The sequence below is a fragment of the Cuculus canorus genome, chromosome 25 (genome assembly GCF_017976375.1).
Source record: "Cuculus canorus isolate bCucCan1 chromosome 25, bCucCan1.pri, whole genome shotgun sequence".
NCBI lineage: Eukaryota > Metazoa > Chordata > Aves > Cuculiformes > Cuculidae > Cuculus > Cuculus canorus.
Genome location: NC_071425.1, coordinates 5099196 through 5122137, shown reverse-complemented (window position 1 = coordinate 5122137; position 22942 = coordinate 5099196). Strand labels below are relative to the sequence as shown.

The 22942-nt window shown below is 46.6% G+C and overlaps 1 protein-coding gene across 1 annotated transcript in view; it reads left to right on the top strand.

Annotated features, from left to right (window-relative positions):
* MRC2 (mannose receptor C type 2) overlaps window positions 1-4428 on the top strand; it is a 31270-nt gene extending 26842 nt beyond the window's left edge. The window contains exons 27-30 of the mRNA XM_054088498.1: window positions 142-261; window positions 665-844; window positions 1219-1245; window positions 1776-4428. Coding sequence (XP_053944473.1) covers window positions 142-261; window positions 665-844; window positions 1219-1245; window positions 1776-1996 — 548 coding nt within the window. The 3' untranslated portion in view covers window positions 1997-4428. The remainder of the gene's footprint in view (window positions 1-141; window positions 262-664; window positions 845-1218; window positions 1246-1775) is intronic.
* Window positions 4429-22942: the final 18514 nt, after the last annotated feature.

Here is a 22942-nt window from a genome sequence, read left to right as displayed (position 1 = left end):
CAGCCATCATCTCCTTGCTGTTATATGTTGGGTTCCCCAACTCCTATAGGGTTTGTGTGTGGTTCCTCAGCTTTGTCCTCTGGGCTCCTGTGCTCCATCCTCCAAGCTCTGAGCTCTTCCCTGACACTCTTTATTCTGCAGTTGGTGGCACGGTGTTGTCCATCCAGGACGAGATGGAGAATGTCTTTGTGTGGGAGCACCTCCAAGCATATGAGGGCCCATCCAAGGGTGCCTGGCTGGGCATGACCTTCAACCCCAAAGGTAAAAGGGAAGGAACAAGGTTTTATCCTTAAATCCTATGAATTCCCGCCAGGTCTGCAGTGAGCAGAGGAAGCTCTTGGTGGTGGCAGCAGTGTGGGGGGCTCATGCCATGGTGTAACGAGGAGCCCCGTTGCCACAGGCCATGGTGGACATGCCATCCTCCTCTGGCTCGGTGGGATGGAAGCTGTGGCTTTCAAGCCCCCAGCTTCTTTCAAGGCTCTGGAGCCTGCAGGTTCAGGAAGATGCTTCTGGTCCTCCCTTTTGCCCCATCACACCTTGCATCTCCTTATCTCCCCATGCCACCTCCCTTTTGCCCCATGCCATCTCCCAGTGCTTTCTGAACCGGGACAAAGGTGGGGCATCCCTTTCAGCCTCTCCAGACCTAATTCCTCCTGTTTTCCAGGTGGCACCTTGGTTTGGCATGACAACACCGCTGTGAACTACTCCAACTGGGGCCAGCACGACACGGGGCCCAGCATGCTCAGCCAGAACAGCTGCTACTGGATCCAGAGCAGCAACGGCGTCTGGCGCCTGGGCTCCTGCACCAATGTCACCATGGGGGTCATCTGCAAGATACCCCGAGGTAGGGGCCCCTCTACCACCCAAGGGACCTGGGCTGATGCGGGGTGAGCTGAGGGCTGGGTGCTGCAGGGCAGAGCTGTGTCCCGCAGGCCACGTGTGTTGGGCAATTCCAAGTGTTAGAGGGGTTGTAGGGGTCAGAGCTGGGGTCTGCAGGTCTTCATGGGGCTTGGTGGTGGGCTGGTGCATCTTGGTGGCAAGGTCAACAACAGGACGAGGTTGGTGAGGTGGTGGTGGGGCGGAGCTGGAGGAGCTGCGTAGCTGTGCATTGCCCAGCGGCGCTGGGAGCAGCTGAGGACATGGGACTGCTGGTGTCGGTACTGGGAAGAGGGGAGGGTGCCGTGGCCATGCACTCATCTGTCTGTGTTGCTGTTGCAGTGGAGGAGAGCAGCTTTTCCAGGGCAGGTGAGTGGCACCGTCAACCTGGGCACGGCAGCGGGACCGAGAACTGGTCCTGGAGGCCTGCGCTGCAGCCTGGCTTGTATTAATAACCAGAGAAATGGTGTTTGTGGGTGGGAAATCCCATTTCCAGGTGGCTTTGGCCTGGGTTAGGACTTTACAGCAGCAGGAGTCATCCCTCTGCAGAGGAGGGTGTCCAGCCAACCTCTTGCTGAGCTCTCCTGCCCTTGCTAAAGACACCCAGCCAGGCATGGGGATGGACACCACATCTGCTGGTGGGATCAGAAAGATCCATCCCAGGCCGCTGCCAGATGTTAATGAACATCAGAAGTGACCCAGCGAGGCTGCCCAACCCCAGGAACCTTGTCACAGGCAGGCTGTCCCCAGAATATCAAAGCAGACTCTGGTCCTGTCCCACTCTGACGCAACTCAAGAGCCCCATCTGGCTGGAGATCCATCACCCAGAGCCCCTCCTGTGGGATGAGACGGTGGGAGACGGCAAACTGCCTTTCTTCAGCCTTTGTCCATCCCTGCAGCTCTGCCGGAGAACACGACGGCCATCGCGGTGGTGGTGGTGTCAACGCTGTCGCTGTGCGTCGTGCTGGGCGTCGTTGTCTACCTGTACAAGCGTCGTCAGAGTGCGGAGCGCGGCGCCTTCGAAAGTGCCCGTTACAGCCGCACCACCTCCAACCCCAGCGAATCCGCCGAGAAGAACATCCTGGTGTCAGACATGGAGATGAACGAGCAGCAAGACTAACGGCAGGGGGGACGCTGGGGATGGGGACCAGGGGAGGGGGGAGGATGGAGGGCATCACACACGCTATCCCCACGGCACGCGGGGCAGGGCGGAGGCAGGACCGTTGCAGCAGGGCTGGGAGAGGGGCTGGAGCTGGGCTTGGGGTCCAGCCAGGTGGGCGAGTGGAGGGAACTGGGGTCCTTCCTCCCCTTTGGGTCGCTGCCACCACCTCCGGGCTTGTCCCCCACTGCCAGGAGTTTGTCCGCAGAAGCTGTGGAGGCAGTTTCAGGGCTAAAAAAAGATTAAAGGAAAGTTGTCTTCGCCCAGTTCAAGCGCTTTCTGGTGGCATGAGCGGGCTCTGAGACACCTTCCCCTTGGGAGAAGGCAAGCACGGGCACTCAGGGCCCTGTCGTGGGCTCATTCCCCCCTCCCAGGAACCGAGCTGGTGTCTGAGAAGATGTCCTCCTGGGCAAGAGGTCTCTTAAAGCCAATCTACCTCCTCTCCGCATGCAGCAGCGAGGGTCCTGCCAGCCCCCCTGTCCCTGCCACCGCGCCGCTCCTCTCCTCCTCCTCCTCAGCCTCGTCCCCCACCTCTGGCGGAAAGCAGTGGAGGTGCTGTTGCAGCGATGTGAGCGTGGACCTTCCCCTGGCATCAGCGATGGCATCCCCTCTCCTCCCTGGCACATCCCTAGGGCTGCACCCCTGGGCTGGCAGCCAGAACCTGTCCCGCTTTCCATTTTCTTTGGTGCACGTCCCACTCAAAACAACTGCGCGGGACAACACCGGAGCGAACCCCTCTCTGATGGAGCATCCTTGCAGGAGGAGCCACGGCAAGAGGTGCTGTCGGAGAGCCAGGGCCACCCTCTGTCCCTTGCCGGGCAGGGACAGCACAGGGCTGGGGTTGCTTGCCGCTGGTTTGGGCCAGAAGGACGAGCATCAGGGTGGGGAGCGCTGTGGAAGCTTTGGTGGTTCTTTTGAAAGTTTGGTGTTTGTTTGTGTTTTTGTTTTTTTTTTTTTTTTTAAAAAAAAAGGAAATGGTAGCATTTTTTTTGCTATACTGTATTGAGTGCGTGCTGAATATATACGTTCTTTCACACAGCTGGCTGGGGTGTGTGGAGTTGCCTGTTTTATGTGTAGGATGTAGCGGAGGAGGAGGAAGGTGGTGCAAGGCTAAGCCCCCTTCTGGCTCTTGAGCTCTGCAGGAAGGCGTGAGGTCCCTGGGGCTGAGCCTTCCTCCTCCATCCTGCGGCAGCATCCCCGGTCCCAGGGTCAGAACGGAGGATTTCTGGAGACAGGGAGAGATCTTCAGGCCCTGAGGGGAGTTCCCTGCTGGAATGGGACCCCAAAAGCCCCTCAGACCCCTGAAGTGGGGTGGTGCAGCCCCTACAAGAGACGTTGTGTTTTGCAACCTCTGCCTCCGAGGCTCGAGTTGGGGTTTTTTTTCTGTTGTGACGACAATGGGAATTGGCTCATTTTTGTTACTCTCCTTTTTGACACTTGTGTGGATTTAAAAACCTGTTGCTTTCACTTAAGCTGGACATTAAGTGTTTAAGAAACTGTTGGGGGGTGGGATGAGGGAATGAGGGATCATTGGGGTTCTGTTTACTTTTTGGCAATGTCCAAAAGCTAACACGACATTTCAGGGCAAGCAAAAACCTGGAGTGCGTGGAGCTGCCCCAGCTCGGTTTGTCCCTCTTGGCTTTCTCTGCATTTATTTCCTGAGGTCTTTTCTGGTTTGGAGCTGTTGGTTTTGTCCGTGGGCCCATGGTTTTCTGACATGAGTGCCAGAAAAGCCACGCTTAAATTCCTCCTCATCGCCAGCAGGCATTGATGTACCAAGCAGCAAACTTGGAGTGTGCTGGCATCCCTGCTGCGAGGATGCTTGGAATAACAGGAGGGAAGCTGAGCTGGAAGCTGTGCTGCTGGTGGAAAGGAGGTCCTGGATTAACTCCTCCTGGCTCGAGTGGAGCTGTTGGGAGGTCCTAAAAAATGAAGGTTGAGGTTAGGATTGGTGGGAAGGAGTGAGCAAAGAGTAGTGCTGAGGTGCAGCTGGGCAGGGTTGGGCTGGTGGGGAGTTATTGGTGCCGGAGGAATGCCCGTGCCATGGAAGAGTGCTGGGAGCCTATAAGGAGATGTTGGGCTTTCACACAGCTCTACTTGAGAAGGCTGTGCTTAAGAGATTTTCTGTCTTTTTTGGTTTTTTTTTTGGTTTTGTTTTTATTTTTCCTCTCTTTGATTAACTTTGTTCTCTTTCCTTCTCCTTTACTTTCAAGAAAAGAAATCTGTCCAGTCTAGGGGAAAGTTTGTATGAGAAGAGTTTTGTCAGCTGTCAGCAGTGATCAGGATTATGGGGAAAAACGCATTTATGGTTAAGTGGGATCTCTTATCGCCATTGGAATAATGTGAAGAAGTGCTTAAAAGGACCCTGTCAAATATATATATATATATATAAAAAAAAATATATATATATAGTTTTGCATTTTTTTTACTCTCTGTGGTTTGTAAGATTCTCTTAGAAGCTTGGAAATAAAATTTCCTTCCCCACCTATTTTCTTCCCTTTCTTTTGAAGGGGAGGATGGGCTTTTATTTGAGAAAAACAAAGCTTGTCTTTCCCTGTGTCCCTAACAAGCAGGGAACACAAAGCAGAAATTACACCTACCTGTCTCCAGGGGAGGAGGAGGCTCAAGGGCTGCCCAGGTGAGTGCAAGGTGTTGTGTTCATTCCTGACATTGCTGGGTTATGTGTCCTGTGGGTATGGTGGCTCTTCTTCACCAGTTGTTGTTCGGAAGAGTCAGATGGAGGAGGACGGGCAACATTTGCTTGTGGATGACTCCTGAGTTGGAGGAAGATATCGGAGTGAGCAGAGTCCTTGGGAGAGGGCTGGAATTTCTGTTGCCCCCCAGGGGTTGGGAGATGGGGCTGTATTTGGCTGAACCTGCTCCATCCAGAGGGATGAACAGTGGATGGAAGACTGCGGGTGAACTGCACCAAAGCTGTTGTAGCAGAGCAATTCTGCTGAAGCAGTGAGGTTGGTGGCATTCTGCGGGCGCAGAGCACGGGCACCGCAGCAGGAGTGGCTGCCAGCAGCCGTTCATAGAATCATAGAATCGCCAGGTTGGAAAAGACCTCTTGAATCATTGAATCCAACCATTCCTATCTGCCACTAAACCATGTCCCTGAGCACCTCGTCTGCCTGTCTTTTAAACCCCTCCAGGGATGGGCACTCCACCCCCTCCCTGGGCAGCCTCTGCCAGCACCCCATGAACCTTCCTGTGAAAAATTCTTTCCTGATATCCAGTCTGACCCTCCCCTGGCGGAGCTTGAGGCCATTCCCCCTTGTCCTGTCCCTGTCCCTTGGGAGAAGAGCCCAGCTCCCTCCTCTCCACAGCCTCCTTTAACATAGTTGTAGAAAGCAATAAGGTCTCCCCTCAGCCTCTCCAGGCTAAACAACCCCACGTCCCTCAGCCGCTCGGTGTTCACTCAGGGTTCTATTTTCTCATTTCTCTCTTCAGGGCTGCCCCATCCCTTCGGCAGCCCCAGGCTGCTGCACCCACCACTCCCTTCCCTGGGAAGCATATCCAGCGCCCTCCGTGGTACCCCACCACGCTGATGTGGTTGGGAGAGATGAGAACTTCATGAGTGTTCCCTTGGGTCTGCCGGGGCCAGTTGGTTTGCCTTTCATTTGGAGAAGAGCCCAGAGCAGGCGCTTGGAGCCGAAGCTCTCAGGATGCCTTTGAAAGAACAGATGATTTTTCTCTTCTTTTGTTTTTCACCCGCGAGGTGAGAGGAACTGGCGGGGGCAGTGAGGGCTGCTCTGTTTAATTGCAAACAGAAGTGGAAATAATGCTGAACAACACTGCGATGCAACGGGGGAAAGGACACTTGAGTCATCCTCGTTCTGGAGCTTGAATGCTCTCAGGGTGACCCGACCTGAATTCAGGTACACGGTGCCTCTTCAAAGGCAGCCCGGAGAACCTTGCAGTGCTCATTTGAGACACTGAAGGACAGAATGTGCTTTATTATTTCTTTTTAATTTAAAATAAATGCAGCCTTTGAAGAAAATAGTAGTTTGTAGTAACCAAAGGGCCTTTCTCACGGAGATGAAGAGCCTCCTGCTTTTATCTGCTCTTCTACTTGAATTGAGCACACCCATTTTAAGGGAGTCATTAGGAAATTCCATGGGGTCTGGTTCAGGTTGGGTTCATCTGGAGAAGGATACGAAATAGCCTCGTTATTTTAATCCTCTTTAATTTCCCTACTGACTACTTAGGTATCAAGCAGAGGGAAGGCAACACCTCAGAGGCAGGCAACTAGGGCACTCTAAAATTAGCCCTGGGCAGGCGTGCTCCTTGCTAGCCTCTGGGTGTAGACTCCAGGTGAGGGTTTTGAAGAGGAACAAGAGTTTCATTTTCAGCATAGAATTTACAGCATAGAATCATAGAATGGTTTGGATTTGAAGGGACCATGAAGGTCATCCAGTCCAACCTCCCTCCAGTGTGCAGGGATGTCTTCAACTTGATTAGGTCGCTCAGAACCCCATCCAACCTGGCTTTGAACGTTTCCAGGGATGGGGCATCTACCACCTCTCCGGGCATCGTGTTAAAACGTGTCTAGGAAGTGCAGTGGGCACACCCAGACTCCAAGCTGGGCTTCGTCTGATAAATCCAAGTCAACTCAGTCTGCTGGCACGGCCTTAGGCACCCATCACAGCTCTGATGAGCTCGCAGGGCACTTGTAGCTCTGAACTGGGTCTGATGAATGGTGCCCTAAAGTGTCCTTTCCTCTTGAATAAAAAAAACAAGGCTGGGGTGGTGATCTGAGCTGCAGCACCTACATTGCACCTGATGTTAGGTAAGCAGAATCCTGCCGTAAGAGGCTAATTCCTTTGATTTTGCCTGCACTGGTTGATACACGGAGGCCTAAGCTGCTTTGGACTTGCTCATTATCTGTATTGAATACTTCCAGCCCTGCATTGGGATGGTTCCACTATCCGGAGTATGTGGAAGTAGTCAGATATAGAATCATAGAATAGTTTGGGTTGGAAAGGACCTCAAAGCCCATCCAGTTCCACTCCCTGCCATGGGCAGGGACATCCCACTGGCTCAGGCTGCCCAAGGCCCATCCAACCTGGCCTTGAACCCCTCCAGGGATGGGGCAGCCACCACTGCTCTGGGCAACCTGGGCCAGGGCCTCACCACTCTCATCATGAAGAAATTCCTCATGTCTAGTCCAAATCTCTCTCTGTCCAGTTTATCCCCGTCCCCCCTCATCCTATCCCCACACGCCTTTGTGAACAGCCCCTCTCCAGCTTTCCTGTAGCCCCTTCAGGTATTGAAAGGTCACTATAAGCTCTTCTCGGAGCCTTTTCTTCTCCAGGCTGAACAACCCCAACTCTCTCAGCCTGTCCTCGTATGGAGGGTGAGTATCTGAGGGCCTTACGGCACATGCAGTACAGAAGCAGTTATTCTATGCCTGGTTCTTCTAAAGCCGTGCCAGCAGTTTTGACTACGAGTCTGAGCAAGCAGTGGGCGCAGAGAGGGTGAGGAGTCCGCTGGGCTGAGCCTGCTCTTTACACCCCAGATCCAACACAGCAGTGTTTGCAGATGTGAAAACTCTGTTAGATGTTCAGGGAAAAGAAAACACTCAGTGGCTGCAGTGTATCAAAGATTAGGGCTCTTCAGAGCCGCGGAATGCGTACGGCGTGTAGGGACTGTGACCACTGGACACTGCCTTTCTGAAGCAAATGGCAGCTGGCAGCTGTTTCTATTTCACCCCATGGTAAAACCCGCTACTCTGAAAAGACCCAGTTTGTGCAAAATGAGTAACCACAAGATCTTTGTTTCCTCATTCCCAGAATCCAGGCGTAAGACTGACTCAGAAGTTATTAATCTTTGCTGGATAAAGAAGGAATGCAATGTTCTGTGAATACAGTGTCTGCTTGGTAAGTAATTTTGCTCAGACTGATGACAAATAGCTCAGTACTCTTCACCGAAGATGGTTATCGGTGATATTGTATAGCTCATGTTTAATAATTATCCTCTAATTCATGCAGTTAGTATACAGTTCATAAGGACCAACTTGGAGACTACTGAGCGTAGCTACGCATGCCAAAGAGGTTTCCAGTGAAGGACAATAACCAGTGCTAGCAAGCAGCAGAGAGGATATGACATGCCTTCAAACTTGCAAGATTATACCCTCTCGTCACACACAGTAAAAAGAATTATAATTTATTAAGTAATATTTCAAGTTTATGTGGATTGAGAAGTTAGGAAATGTGTTAACCAGACGAGGATTCAGAAGGTTCATGTACAAACCTAAGCGTAGCTTAGAAGAATTTATAGAGCAATTTTGTACCAATGAATCCATTTTTTTTGCTGAGATACAACTACTCCAGACTTCTTCCTGTACGGTACAGTGAAGCCTTCAGGCTCCTTCCTATCTTTGCTCCCGAACAGCAGTAGTATTTTCTAGTTGCTTTGTGTGGATTCAACTCAGTGTCTTTGTATGTCGGCATTCAAGTTAAGCTCAGAGTGGTTTTCTTCTGCTTTAATTCTCCCCTCTAAACCAAAAGGAAGACCCTCTTTGTTCAGGCAGTTTTAGTTGATAAAGGAAACATTAAATACCCAAACTTTACTGAAAGTTCATGCCACTCAAGCTGAAGGCAGGGCACTCAACGGTTTGTTGTCATATGTATTCAATCAACAGATGTAAAAGCGAGCCTGGGACCTTTTGGCTGTAAGCTGTGTATGGGATCACGTCACTTTATAAGCTCAAGCTCTAATCAGAAGAAACCTCAGAAGCAAAGAATGTCAGTATTCTATGACTCAAACCACACAGTGAAAGAACCACAGGCATCTCCATAGCTTGTGATTTCGAAGATTAAAGAAGGTCAACTGAAAACGCAACTTACTGGCCAACTGGTTCCAATTAGATGAGGCAGTTTTGGGACATAATCAATGGAAGTGCCATGTTGACTTCACTACCAGTTACCTTGACCTATGGTCTTCTGAAGCAATTAGCAGCCAGTGTTTGGACTTTGAAAGACATCAGTAGGACTACAAAAAGGACCGTGTGGCATAAACACACTTGTTTTGGCTTTAATTAAAGTAGGAGAAAAGTAGGGGTATAAAAAACAATGAACAGGGTACTCGATATAAAGATTTCTTTGTGTGGAAGTCCAGTGTTACAGAATCACAGAATCACAAGGTTGGAAAGGACCCATTGGATCATTGAGTCCAACCATTCCTAACACTCCCTTAAACCATGTCCCTAAGCACTTCATCCACCCGTTCCTTAAACACCTCCAGGGAAGGCGACTCAACCCCCTCCCTGGGCAGCTGTTCCAGTGCCCAATGACTCTTACTGTGAAGAATTTTTTTTCTGATATCCAACCTGACCCTCCCCTGGTGGAGCTTGAGGCCATTCCCCCTTGTCCTGTCCTCTGTCACTGGGGAGAAGAGCCCAGCTCCCTCCTCTCCACAACCTCCTTTCAGGCAGTTGTAGAGAGCAATAAGGTCTCCCCTCAGCCTCCTCTTCTCCAGGCTGAACACCCCCAGCTCTCTCAGCCGCTCCTCGTAACCCTTGTTCTCCAGCCCCTCACCAGCTTCGTTGCTCTTCTCTGGACACACTCCAGAGCCTCAACATCCTTCTTGTGGTGAGGGGTCCAGATGTCATGAGGTGTCATGAGTTTTAGCTGTTTTTCTCAGAGTCGGGATCTGTAAATGAAGAAACAAAAATGTGCTTTACAATATCTTTCTTCATCAACAAGAAAAATACTAGATGAAATCTCATTGCTTTCTCTTAAGCTTGGAAGCAGAGAACAATCACTGAATAATTATTTTGATTGCCAATTATCTGCACTACTAGCCCGCTGTTCTGCTCTCGGAGGCACCTGTGCAATCCCTTCTGAACTCAGTTTTGCCGCCCATCTGAGGGTAGGTACAGCAGCTTCTCCAACATTCAAAAGGTATTTCTCATTTGACATAGCTTTCAGGTTTATACAGTTGGAGTTGCTGCCGGAAAGTATGGTAAGGCAGAAAACATCACGAAATCACAGAATGCGAGGTTGGAAGGGACCTCAGGGATCACCTGGTCCAACCTTTTAGGTAAGATACAGTGTGAATGAGACGGCCAAGCACCCTTTCAAGCTGAACCTTCAAAGCGTCCAATGTAGAGGAATCCATCACTAACCTGGGCTCTCGTATTGCAGATAAGCATCTTCTGAACACTGTGGGAATCGCTCAAGTGTTCAGTGCCTCGGTATTTTTTTCCCTAAAAATGAGAATTCTGTAATCCTCACAGTACAGCTGTTAAGTTTTAATATATGGAAAACCTTTTCGACCACTGGCTGCAAACCATGCCAAAAGTAAGTCCTGCTTTCTGAGATTGCCTCGGTAATGTGTGGGTACCTTATTTTTTGAGCGTACAGCTGAAAATGTAGTTTTTTCTAGTGATGGGATTGTCAAATCAACAGGGTTTGAATTGGTACTTCAATATTATAGGAGTAAATCTAGTGTGTGCCGTCAGATACTCAGCAGCTGTGTTTTGTCTAGGGAGTGAGCAGCTGGCATCGTGGCCGTATGTGGGACAACGTAAAATGCTGGAAGCCTGCAGGAAGGTCTCTATTGAAGTGATACTGCATCGTGAATTAATTAAAGTGTCAGATTCAAAGGGTGATTTTATATTCTAAGGAGCGTGTCAGAGCAAGCGAGTTGCTGTTTCTGGGTGCCTGAGGATGCTCAGCTCCGAGCCCAGGTCCTCACAGCGAGGGAAGGTGATGCGTAAGGGACAAATCCTGCTGTAGAGGAGGAATTTCTCACTGCTGGAGCTACCAAGCTGGACTGGAGGTGGAAAAAACTCAGCTGTCATTAGCCAAGCAGTTACTAGATGTCACTGTAGCCCCAGTCAACAGCATGGAGAAAGCTCTTCTTTGGCAAAAAAAACCCTGCAGGTGGGAGGAGTCCAACAAAGAAACCCAACCAACCCCAGCTGAAAGAGGTTTGCTATGAGAACATTAGCTGTGTTATAAACATAAGATCTGAAGCCTTCCTCTAGAATGAAATAACTCACTTAGCATTTAGCATTGTTCCTAAGCATTACATCTTTTAAATCCTGTTTATATGTGGTATTTTCCCTGTAACCACCGTGGTGGAATTGAGAAACCTTTCTTCAGCAGCAGTGGAGGATTTCATACCTTGGCATCAGCTCCTCGGTGAATGGATCTGCATGGCAACAAATAGCTGTCATTCTCTGGTAAAATGTCTATTTAAAATATGCATTCTCATTTTTCTGTTCACTAGTCCCAAACAATGAATTGTGATAGGATCTAGAAAGCGAAGGAAAAGCAGCTGGCTTGGCCGAAGAAGGCAATTTCACATCTCTGGAGAATATTAACATGCTAAGGTCAAGAAATGACCTTAGAGAGGGGCAGGTTTAGACTACACACAAGGAAAAATTCATGATGAGAGTGGTGAGGCCCTGGCCCAGGTTGCCCAGAGCAGTGGGGGCTGCCCCATCCCTGGAGGGGTTCCAGGCCAGGTTGGATGGGGCTTGGAGCAACGGGATCCAGTGGGAGGTGTCCCTGCCCATGGCAGGAGGTTGGAATTGGATGGGCTTTAAGGTCCCTTCCAACCCGAACTATTCTGTGATTCTATGAAATGATTTACCAGTGAAAGTTTTCTTACCCTTTAGCTTCCATTTTACTTCTACCTTTGAGAGCAATACAAATCTTTCCTATTGACTGAGGGACAAGAATCACTGTTCTGTAATGTGATTCGGCATTTACATCAGAAGCAGAGAGTTAATCTCCTCTTTATCCTTGTCTACACAACTTATCTAAATATGAGGTTCGCTTTGCTTACATACCCGTTACAAAACCAGAGTGGAGACAAAGAAAAATATCTTCGTAATGGAAAATGGATAAAATATCTCTGTAATGGACAGCTTGACTTTGAGGTCAAAGTCAATGTTGTAGCTTGAAACTTCGGAAGCAGTAGTTTTACAATTACAAGGCAAAGGACAAACGCAAACTGATTTACTCTCAGCTATGGGAACTGAATGCTCCCTAACTTACCATGTATAGCAAGTGAGTATCTATAAAGAAATCAGTTCAAATAAATATCTTCACTACCTTTCAAAATTGTTCTTTTCTTCTCCTTAATTAACTTTAAAACTCCATTGTTCATAGAAAATATCCCAGGGCAGATATTGGTATAAACTTAGAAGTACTATACAATCAAAAAAGACTTTGTTTATCCTGACTCATGGTTGTGCTCAGAAAAAGCGCAAGGGGATACGGAGCTTGAAAAGGGGGCACAGACTGGAACATTTTGTTGAGGACCAAAGACTGGTTCCAGACTTTAATCAGTAGTGCTAACGCCACTTGAAAATTCCTGTCTGGAATGTTTCACTAAGGCAGAATTATAGAATAGTTTGGGCTGGAAGGGACCTTAAAGATGATGCAGTTCCACCCCCTGCCATGGGCAGGGACACCTCCCACTGGCTCAGGCTGCCCAAGGCCCATCCAACCTGGCCTGGAACCCCTCCAGGGATGGGGCTGCCACCACTGCTCTGGGCACCCTGGGCCAGGGCCTCCCCACCCTCATGGTGAAGAAATTCTTCCTTATGTCAGGCCTGAATCTGCCCCTCTCCAGTTTATACCCATTGCCACTCGTCCTATCCCCACAAGCCTTTGTGAACAGCCCCTCTCCAGCTTTCCTGGAGCCCCTTCAGGTACTGGAAGGTCGCTCTAATGTCTCCTCGGAGCCTTCTCTTTTCCAGGCTGAACAACCCCAACTAGAGGTAAGAAAAGGTAAGACTGGGGTTGTTTTAAGCAGTTTAGTAGAGTCTCAGCTTCCTTCTGCTGTCCTCCTGAGCTCAGCAGCGTTGCCCACCTGAATTCCAGTGGCGTTGTATTGTTCTGTAATCTCAAACCCTCTCAAACAGGAGAACAAAATGCAGGAAGCTTTCTTGGAGAACAAGGGCTTCACTTTGCTGTTTGCTCAGACACCGAACCTGGGGTGGAAAGCAGCTTTGGGCTTCTCCTCAATATTTGGTGTAGATGTCTCTTTGACGTCACCAGGCTGAGTGAGCAATTTTCTAACCCACAGAATCCAAGATTACTTTGCCAGCAAAAGTAAAGCATTTTCTAACAGTTTGTGATTACAACTTGAAATACAACCCCGTTCATTGCCCTGGTTTACATCTGTGGCTCTCTTGCTGTTGGCATTTCTCTCCTAAAGCTGGATGGGGACATAGAATTTCCTGATCAGCTCAAAGGAAAGAAAACACAGCGACTTTGTTAAAACAAAATTAGGTGAAAACAAAAGCCTTATTAAATGAATAAAGTTTTTAACATGATGCCAGCCTTCTTTTTAGATGTTCCAGAAAAAGCTCCTAAATGCTGGTAAAGGCGATTTAACATCTTATTGACTCAAATAATCAGGGGGAGGGCTAATACACCAAAGGCGTAACAAATCGAGTTTGATTGCAACAGACTTTTAAAGAATTAAAGGACGAAAGCCCAACAGCTACAACTCGTACACCGTGGAGTTTTTCTTCGCTGATTGTTTTTGTGGGGAGCTTCAGTTAAATCTCTTTACTGTACACTTGATATCATGTAAATTTTCCTAATTGCTGAAACTTGCATTTCCTGATTTTTTTCCCTCCCACTTTTTGATGTTTAATGTGTCTCTTTTATATCCAAGTCCCTCTTGCCAATTCATGAGAGCGTGCATCTTAAATTAACAATTTAACAAGAATTTTGTGTAAGTGAGTGTTAAGCTCCAAAGCTTACTTTCATTTTCCTCTGCTTTCGGCTGTCTTGAGCACTTGGAGAAAGGCAACCAGGATTAATAAAGATTTCCTATTTCAGTCCTGATAAGACAAACAATTTAATATAGCGAGAAAAAGCAAAGAGAACTCTTTTTTAACAAAATGAAAGCATGGAAATGCTTAAAAACAGGATAAGTGAGGAAATTACTTTAATAATTAAGATACTGTAAAGCTTTGAATTACTCTCAATATCAAAATGACTTGGACAGAGGCATGACTGTCTGGTTTGCCATGAAAATTTACTCATCTATATTTTACTTTAGTTTTTAAAAGACTTGTTTCATTTCACACCTGCTCCCAAGATCAGAAAGTCTACGGTTGTAGCTTATATTTATGATTTCTGATCTTTTTTTTTAAAAATCATAAAATCATAAAATAGTTTGGGTTGGAGGGGACTTTAAAGATGATCCAGTTCCACCCCCTGCCATGGGCAGGGACACCTCCCACTGGCTCAGGCTGCCCAAGGCCCATCCACCCTGGCCTTGAACACCTCCAGGGATGGGGCAGCCACAACTTCCCTGGGCAACCTGGGCCAGGGCCTCACCACTGTCATCATGAAGAAATTCCTCCTTATGTCCAGTCTAAATCTGCCCCTCTTTGGTTTACACCCATTCCCCCTTGTCCTATCACTCCAAACCTCTGTGAACAGCCCCTCCCCGGCTTTCTTGTATCCTCTTCAGACACTGGAATGTCGCTATGAGGTCTCCTTGGAGGCTTCTCTTCTCCAGGCTGAACAACCCCAACTCTCTCAGCCTGTCTTCGTATGGGAGGTGCTCCAGCCCTCTGATCATCTTCATAGGCCAATCGTTGGTTTCTAAAATAAAACAAATACGTGGGGTTAAACTACCAGACTGTGCGAGATATATATGGATTTGATGATGACTTTGTGCTAATAAAGCATTCAGAAGAATGACTGAACTCAAACCTCGGTGTAATGCGTTCTTCTGAGATGCATGTAGGAGAGAGCTTGGCATCTGGACCTGATATTTTTCATTTCAAAGACCTAATGGCACTTCCAAGTGCCATTTCCAAGTCCACTTCCAAGTCCACTTCCAAGTCCAGTTTCCAAGTCCGAATGGCACTCGGCACTAATCCAACTTGAAGCTTTCTTTGAACGTGGAGACATACAGCAAAATGGCATCTTGCTGATGCAACTTGTGTGGTCGTTTCAGCTGAAGGTCTTTGTGCCTCCTTGCACGATGGTACCTTGAGTATGAAAAAGCCTCTGTTGTGCCTTTGAACTAAAGATACTGCAGGAGTGGAGTGAACTTTCGTCAAAGCCCAAAGGTCTTGTATTTCCGGAGGCTCATATGTTTCACTTGCTGTTCCCTATCCAAACCGTATTAACACAGACCTGTGTGGGAGGGAAGGTTGAACAGTACAAACAGCCCAACAGCAGAAGAGCTCTGATGGTAAACCTTGGAAAAAATAGGATCAAACCCTCACTAATTGTCCACCAGTGACGCAACACGTTCTACCTCTGTGCCACCTTTGAGGGACTGCTGATTTCTTTTTCCAGCCACAATCTATTTACATCAAGAGGGCTGACTCAGCTGTCTAAAAAGCACACGTACTTCAAAAAATGAATGTATGTCATTCTGTACCAAAATATTTGAATGGCTAACTAGTGAATGACTGTGAAACGCCTCACTGAGCTACTCCTGTGGGTCTCTGGTTTAATTCAGTATTCTCTCTGAAGCGTTCCGTTTGAAACTGGTTTATTTTTCATGTTTGTGAGTTGCTGATAGACTTCTTTATGAGCGTTTTTAACAAGGCCATCTGTAACCTCTGCCTGCTGCAGCTTTGTATCATTTGACACTAAAGCTGTCACTTCAGTTCCTGAAAGTTTGAGGGAAATGATGGCAAATAAAAATTTTCAGCATTTTGCAGTGTTTATCCCGCTTGCAGTAAATGTCCCACATCAGATCAGCTGCGCTTATATTACAGGAGAGGGAGTCAGACTCATTTAGAGCACATTTGACCACATAATGCAAGGCCATTAAGAGATAATTGAGGTTGCTCGGAAACCAGACTCATTCTAGCTGTAATTCTGTCCGCTACTGTGCGGTGCCAGAGACATACTCACATGAGCAGATTCTGTACCTAATTCTCTGACTTCAGATGTGATTTGGTACCTCACACCTAAGCCCAAATTTTCAGATGGTTGAAAATTTTATCTGTGAGTTTGTTAGTGATTTGAGATGACTCTGATTCATTTTTCCAGTAACCAGCATGGACCGGTACAGCTGTGATCTGTCTGCTCTGCTTCATCTCCTGGCTTGGATTGGCCATGGTGTGGCCAGCAGGACCAGGAAAGAGACCGTTCCCCTGGACTTGGCACTGGTGAGGCCACATCTCAAATCCTGGGTTCAGTTTTGGGCCCCTCACTGCAAGAAGGACGTTGAGGGGCTGGAGCGTGTCCAGAGAAGGGAACAGAACTGGGTTAGGGTCTGGAGCCCAAGGATTATGAGGAGCAGCAGAGGGACCTGCTGTGGTTTAGTCTGGAGAAAATGATGCTGAAGGGAGACTTCATTGCTCTCTGCAGGTCCCTGAAAGGACGTTGGAGGCAGGTGGAGGTCAGGCTCTTTTCCCAAGTAACAAGTGATGGGATGGGAGGAAAGGGCTTCAGGTTGTGTCAAGGAAGGTTTAGATTGGATATTAGGAAAAATGTCTTTACTAAAAGAGTGGTGAAGCAGTGGCAGAGGCTGCCCAGGGAAGTGATGGAATCTCCATCCCTGGAGGTGTTTAAAAGACAAGTAGACGTGACACATGGTTTAGTCGGCATGGTGGTGTTGGGCTGGCAGTTGGACTGGATGATCATAGAGGTCTTTTCTAATGTCAATGATTCTATGATTCTATTCTATGCTTGCAACATAAGCAGTTGTGTATAACCGAGTCACACCACTAAAAAGATGAGGTTCTCTGCCGCACGGCCCCTGTGACCAGTTTAGGTCATCTTTCCCAACGTAAGATGAAACACATCTCAGATCTGCCTTTATTTTTTGGTTTATGTGCTACATCTGAAAGTATTATCTTACTTTTTATTTTCTTATCTGGACTGGTGGTTAGTCAGGAGAAAAGTGAGAGATTGTTTGGTTCTTTGCTCTGGTTTTTTTTTTTGGAATTTTTTTTTGTCTTGTTTTTAATGATGTTCAGCCATAACTAAACCAGAAATACCCACTAATTGCAAGGGTAAACATATCATAATAACAACGATAAAAGAAAAAGTATTGTTCTTCTTACTATGTCAGTATTATTTTAGACGGGACACTTCAAAACGGCAAGACTGGAAAGGAATCACAAGAATCCAGCGTCTCATAGCCTGGGTTCTAATTAAAATCCCTTTCAACATCCAGACAGTCAGGACTGAAAATCACAAACCCTGCAGTTTCAAGATGACTGATGAAAGACTTCAGACAAGCCACAAGCAGCCACTGATGTGACCTTTTTTTAGATCAGCTCAACTACAATCATAATGCTACAGTGCAACGATGTTCTATGAATTTAAAAACATCAAAAGTGTCATTCCCAAGAGCTTTGCAAGGCGCAGAACGTCGTCCCAGCTTCACGTGGAGTTAGCCTGACTATTAATTGGAAAGGTTCATCTACAGCTTTGCAATTCATAACAAGCTAAGACAAGGAAAATCTGTTTTAATTTGACATGTCCATAGTGTTGCCCCACTGGCTTGGTCACAAACGACAGCACCACAAATGTATTCTAACTCTTCCTCTCTGCACGCCTGAAGTGAGTGGAATAATGAATTGTCTCTCAAGATGATGGAAACAGTATTTACCTAAGACCAAAAAAACCTTTTGCATGGGTTGAGATGCTTACCATGAGGAGTGCTGGCAAAAAGACCTCGCCAAAGCCCTCATTTTCACTCTTAGGTTAATTAAGGTTCCTTAACGCGCTGCTGCCAGAACTTTTGAGAGGAGTTGGTGACATCATTGCTAACATCAGCCGGAGAAGCTAGCAGGGACGTATTTATACTAATTTAAATTAGCACTGTTGAAAAAGTCATTGTAGTCCTCATTCCTCAGACATTCGAAGTGCAATTTCCAGGCACAGAATTCTATACAATCCACAAAGTTACTCAGGTTCTCTTCTAAAAACCCCATTTAATGCTGTGACTGGTGAGAAGGGTGAACTTTTGTTAAGCTGGCAAAACGGCAGTGAAAGTCATTTAAATAACAGGAAGAGGATGAGGAATTGAGTTCCTTTGCATTAGGGTGTCAAGAAGGATATGAGGATCAGGTGTGATTCCAGCCTACACCTATAAGGAAGTTGAACAACGGATGCTCCTCAGCTGGCTTTGAGAAGTAAGGTCTGTTTGGAAGCGGTCTCTGTGGGTGTTGAAGAGTTTGGCAACCAAAGAGGAGCGGTAAACTGCTGTAACCTTCAGAAGTAAAGCAGTGAGGATGAGACATAACCACAAAGAAGTGGTAACACTGCTATTTTTGCTACTTTTTTAATGGCTTTTCTTTCTGTCAACCAGGAGGTAGCTTAGCGTTGCAAGTTCTGTAAATCTCTATTAGTAAGGGTGATGGAGTCCAAGACAGAGACCTGAATCTGCTGGTTTGCTCAGTTCCTGTCTATAAATACCAAAAGTCTCTATTTTTCACTGCTGGTGACTACCTTGTGCTTAATGGTACAAAGATCCTAGAGCTGATGGCAGTCTTGGTCAATGAAGGCCCTGCTGTTGTGGGGCTGGAGTGGCATTTAGTTAGAGATGCGTATGTTTGTTCCTCTCACAGCTCACCATGCTTTCTGTCTAGTATTGTAATGGGATGAGAGACTCAAGGAAGAGGTTGGGATGGGGAAGGGTGACCTTCCAGTACCTGAAGGGGGCCTACAAAAAAACCCATGGAGGGACTGTTTACGAAGGCTTGTAGTGATACGATGAGGGACAATGGGTATAAACTGGAGAGGGGCAGAATTATGCTAGACAGGAGGAGGAATTTCTTCTTTATGAGAGCGGTGAGGCCCTGGCCCAGGTTGCCCAGGGAAGTTGTGGCTGCCCCATCCCTGGAGGTGTTCAAGGCCAGGTTGGATGGGTCTTGGGCAGCCTGAGCCAGTGGGAGGTGTCCCCAGCCATGGCAGGGGGTTGGAGCTGGATGATCTTTAAGAACCTTTCCAACCCAAACTATTCTGTGATTCTAATTTATTGAACTTGTTGTTGTTCCTGTCCGCCTCCGAGATGCCTTTGGGAAGAAGGAAGTTGCGTATGAGCAATATGCAGCCAACAAGGGATGTGGGTTGAGTATCTTCGATTTACTGAATGCACTTCCGTCCTTAACTCTGGGTTGTTTTCACAATTCACGTTGCACGTGCTCATCTTTCTTACTGGCAATGTTCACAGCTGTTGGCCTGTCGGGAGGATTCAGCATCTTCACAAGGGAGGGAGGATGCTGAGGGGGTTCTCTTAGATTGAGTCCTGGCCTGCAAAAATGTGCAGTTGTCAGGTTTTACCGAGCCCATATCCTTTTAAAAGAAAAAAAAATGAAGGTTTTGAGCCTAAGTAACTAAAAGACAAACATTTAGTCTGGCCTCGTGCATAAAACAGAGCGTAGGATGTAACACTGGGAATACAATATCTGTTCAGAAGGGGATTTGGGAAGTCCCAGCAGGGAAATAAGTCTGTTCCAGTGAATATTGGTGCAGGTTGATATAGCTCAGCAGGAAGAAAGCAAATGTGAAGTACTGATTTGACACAAGCAATGGCAAATACCAAGCAGTGATTAAAAGAGGGGGGAAAAAAAAGATGATAGCACTAAAACTACAGAGGTACTCTCCAGAACGGGGGGAGGTGTGGCTTTTGGAAGGAGGTGGCTGCTTTCTTTTTTTTTAATTGAGATCAACTACAATGTAGATAACGATCGCCAATATGAAAAACAAGGAGTGAATTTTCTGCATTCCTAGATGGAAGGTCTCTAAGGAAAATCCTGGCACAGTGGGGAACCAGGTGCGGAACTGGATGGGCTTATGCTTTCCTAAACCAGAGCGTGACACGGGGATGAACTGCCTCGCAAAGTGTCAGTTCTCGCTGAGATACCGTGAGAGATCTTGACCACCTGCAGGTACTGAAGATTTCACGGCACTTGTAACTGTCATAAAATGCAGCATCCTGGCTGCGTTCCACTGGGGGTAATTGATTTTGCCTCCCACATCTCCACTTTATGGTTCTAATTGAATACTTTTTTTTTTTTTCTTTTTGAATAGTGAATCTAATCAACCTTCAGGACAAAACACTTATTTTGTCTCGCTCTTGACAAACAAGTGTTTTGTTTGCATTTTGCCTCTGTAATTGAAGTGCCAGCTGCCAATAGTGAAAAAACTATAGGAATTAATAATTATTTCCCCTGTAAATATACTGTACAATATTGCTGGCGTGGAAGAGCAGCCCTCATGCCTTGTCAGGCATGGCTGTATTCCAATGATTAGAGACAAAAAAAATGATGTTTATACTTAACTGGTTTTGTGTTGGGGAAGAGGGAGAACAGCAGAGAGGGGAGAGCAAAGGATTTTTGTGTGCATGCGCTTCCAGAATGCATGTGCTGGATGCTGAACGTCAATCCAAGCTTTGTAAAACCTACCTCAAGGCTACTAATAGTGTTCCTGAGAAGTAATGTCATCGCTTTAAAAACTCGAAGTAGGAAAAGGCAGGACCAGCTGGCCTGTGAATGGGAGCAGTGTGACCCTGAGTTCATCCTGCTCCTCAGGACAGAAATACTTTTGGTTTTTTTGGTTTAGGTGGTTGGGGCGGTGGGGTGTCCCTCTCGGGGTAGGTATTCTGGTATGCCTGGGAAATGCTCTAATTGGGATGGCATCTGTTTTTTTTGTGGTGCGATAGTCAATGCTATGTCATGTTTATAAGTTCTCTCTAAATTGTTCATTTAACTGTCGCACCTTTCTCCATCCTTTCCCCCTACATTTCTGTAGTCTTTTTGGACACCTTTGGACAAGCTTGTAGTTATAGAATGAGGGGGAACGGGGATAAACTGGAAAGGCTTGACATAAGGAAGAATTTCTTCACCATGAGAGTGGTGAGGCCCTGGCCCAGGTTGCCCAGAGCAGTGGGGGCTGCCCCATCCCTGGAGGTGTTCCAGGCCAGGTTGGATGGGCCTTGGGCAGCCTGATCCAGTGGGAGGTGTCCCTGCCCATGGCAGGGGGTTGGAGCTGGATGGGCTTTAAGGTCTCTTCCACCCCAACCCATTCTATAATTCTATGACATAGTTCTCCTTTAGGATTTCAATGAGTGTCTGCCAGTCTCTAAGTAAGAGGCTTTCCGCTCGTATGTATTTTACAGCATTGTGGCAAATCAATCATCTAGAAAAGAATTTGCTGGTGAACACTTCTGCCAGTGCATTCTGGGAAATAATTTCCTTTTTTTATGAGTAAGGCCTGAAGGGATGCAGATGGGGAAATATACGCTGTTTACTGCAAATAATTTGAGAAAGACACTTCTATAAGATTGTGCATCTTCCCTTAGTTGATAGGAAAGACTCTGGCAAGTTGAATTATTTATTTAGATGAGAAACACTGAAAAGGATACCTAACCATAAGTTTTAGAAGGTTCTGGCACCACTAGGAATGCGTAGCAAGCTAACACCCTAGAAGTACAGCAGAATAATACGATACAAACGACCTCAAGAAAGCAACACAACCTATAATCTTAATTACTCTAAATACTCTAGCAATTACTCACCCTTGCAATTCATCCCATTTTTGAAATGCCTCGGGGGCGGAAATGAGCCTTGTGGTTTTTCCTTGTGTGGAGCGCGTCAGCACCATGCGCTGAATTATCAAACCAGACTCTGATACAAGCACCGATTCAAATTCTGTGAAGTCCTTAAAGGCTTCAAAACCAAACTGTGTGCACACCGTTCACGTGCAAACCTTGGTAGTTGACTGCTAGTCCTAGGAAGGCCGTGTAGAAGTAAGGATGAAAACTCCTACCAGACGCTCTGAGGAAAGCCAAGATGTTTGCAAGACTTCTGGAGAAGCCAAAGCCTCTTGCAATTTGCTAAAAGGCCTTGCTGTAATAGTTTATTTACTTACAGCTTCCATAGCGAGGTCTTGTCCGTGACTTGAACTCCTTAGGGTCATGGAAGCTTCTCAGTAACAATGGAGTAATAGAATTTGTGTGCGAGTGTTTTGAATTCTTACCAAGAAGATTTTCTTTGGTTGCTGAATGTGCTGATCTCTGCTCGGTCCTAGCACCACCTTATCATGCAATCAATCCATTCTGAGATTTATTTCTCAGCAAAGAGTATTTTTGGCTATCATTTAAAAAAAATGAGACTCTTAATTTCAATATTTCAGTTTCTCATTCCTGTATTTCTTTCTTTAGAATTCTATATTCATTATAAAAAAGGGGGGAAGCCCTAATGCGAAGATGTTCGATTATTCTGTTGCTTCGTTTGCTAAATTCCACATCTTGCATAATGTTAGGAAGGGCAAACAATGCAATCCTTGGCTGCTCTCCCTTAATCTGCTTCTCTCCTACAATGTTGTATCTATGTAACAAACAATTTTTTCCATTGCCACACTTTAATTACAGGTTTTCTCTATGCAAAGCCTCTGGATCTTGGGCAGTTGAGTGAAATGCTCTGGGATTATACAATCTGAGCCGAAGATGAATAAATTCTCTTTACATTTCCTGCAATCTGCATAAGTAAGCATATCTCCTTCTCGCAGTTTAGCAGGTTTTGATTGATGTTGACATTTCTCTACGCATTGAAATATTGCAAGACAGCAATATCAAAATAGGATTATGGACTCTTATCTGAAGAGAGGCAGTTTCCTACCCAAGACTGTTGGTGATTTCTATACCATGCATTCAGGTTAAAATTGTCCGCATCAATTATCGGGTTCCGCTTGCACAGCTCAGGTCTTCACAGCCCCCACATCAGCCTCTGCAATAAGGGAAAAATGAAATCTTTAACCTTAAACTACACCATGCCTGTTACAAAATTGGAAAGAGGAATTTTTTTATTTCAAAGCGGTTTTCTACAGATTGCTATCTTTTTATTGGAATTCTCCTGAATAATTTGAAACCACGGCATTTTTTTATACTAAACGCGTGTAATAGTAGGGATAATTGGAATAAACTCTTGTTAAATTCTGTATGGTG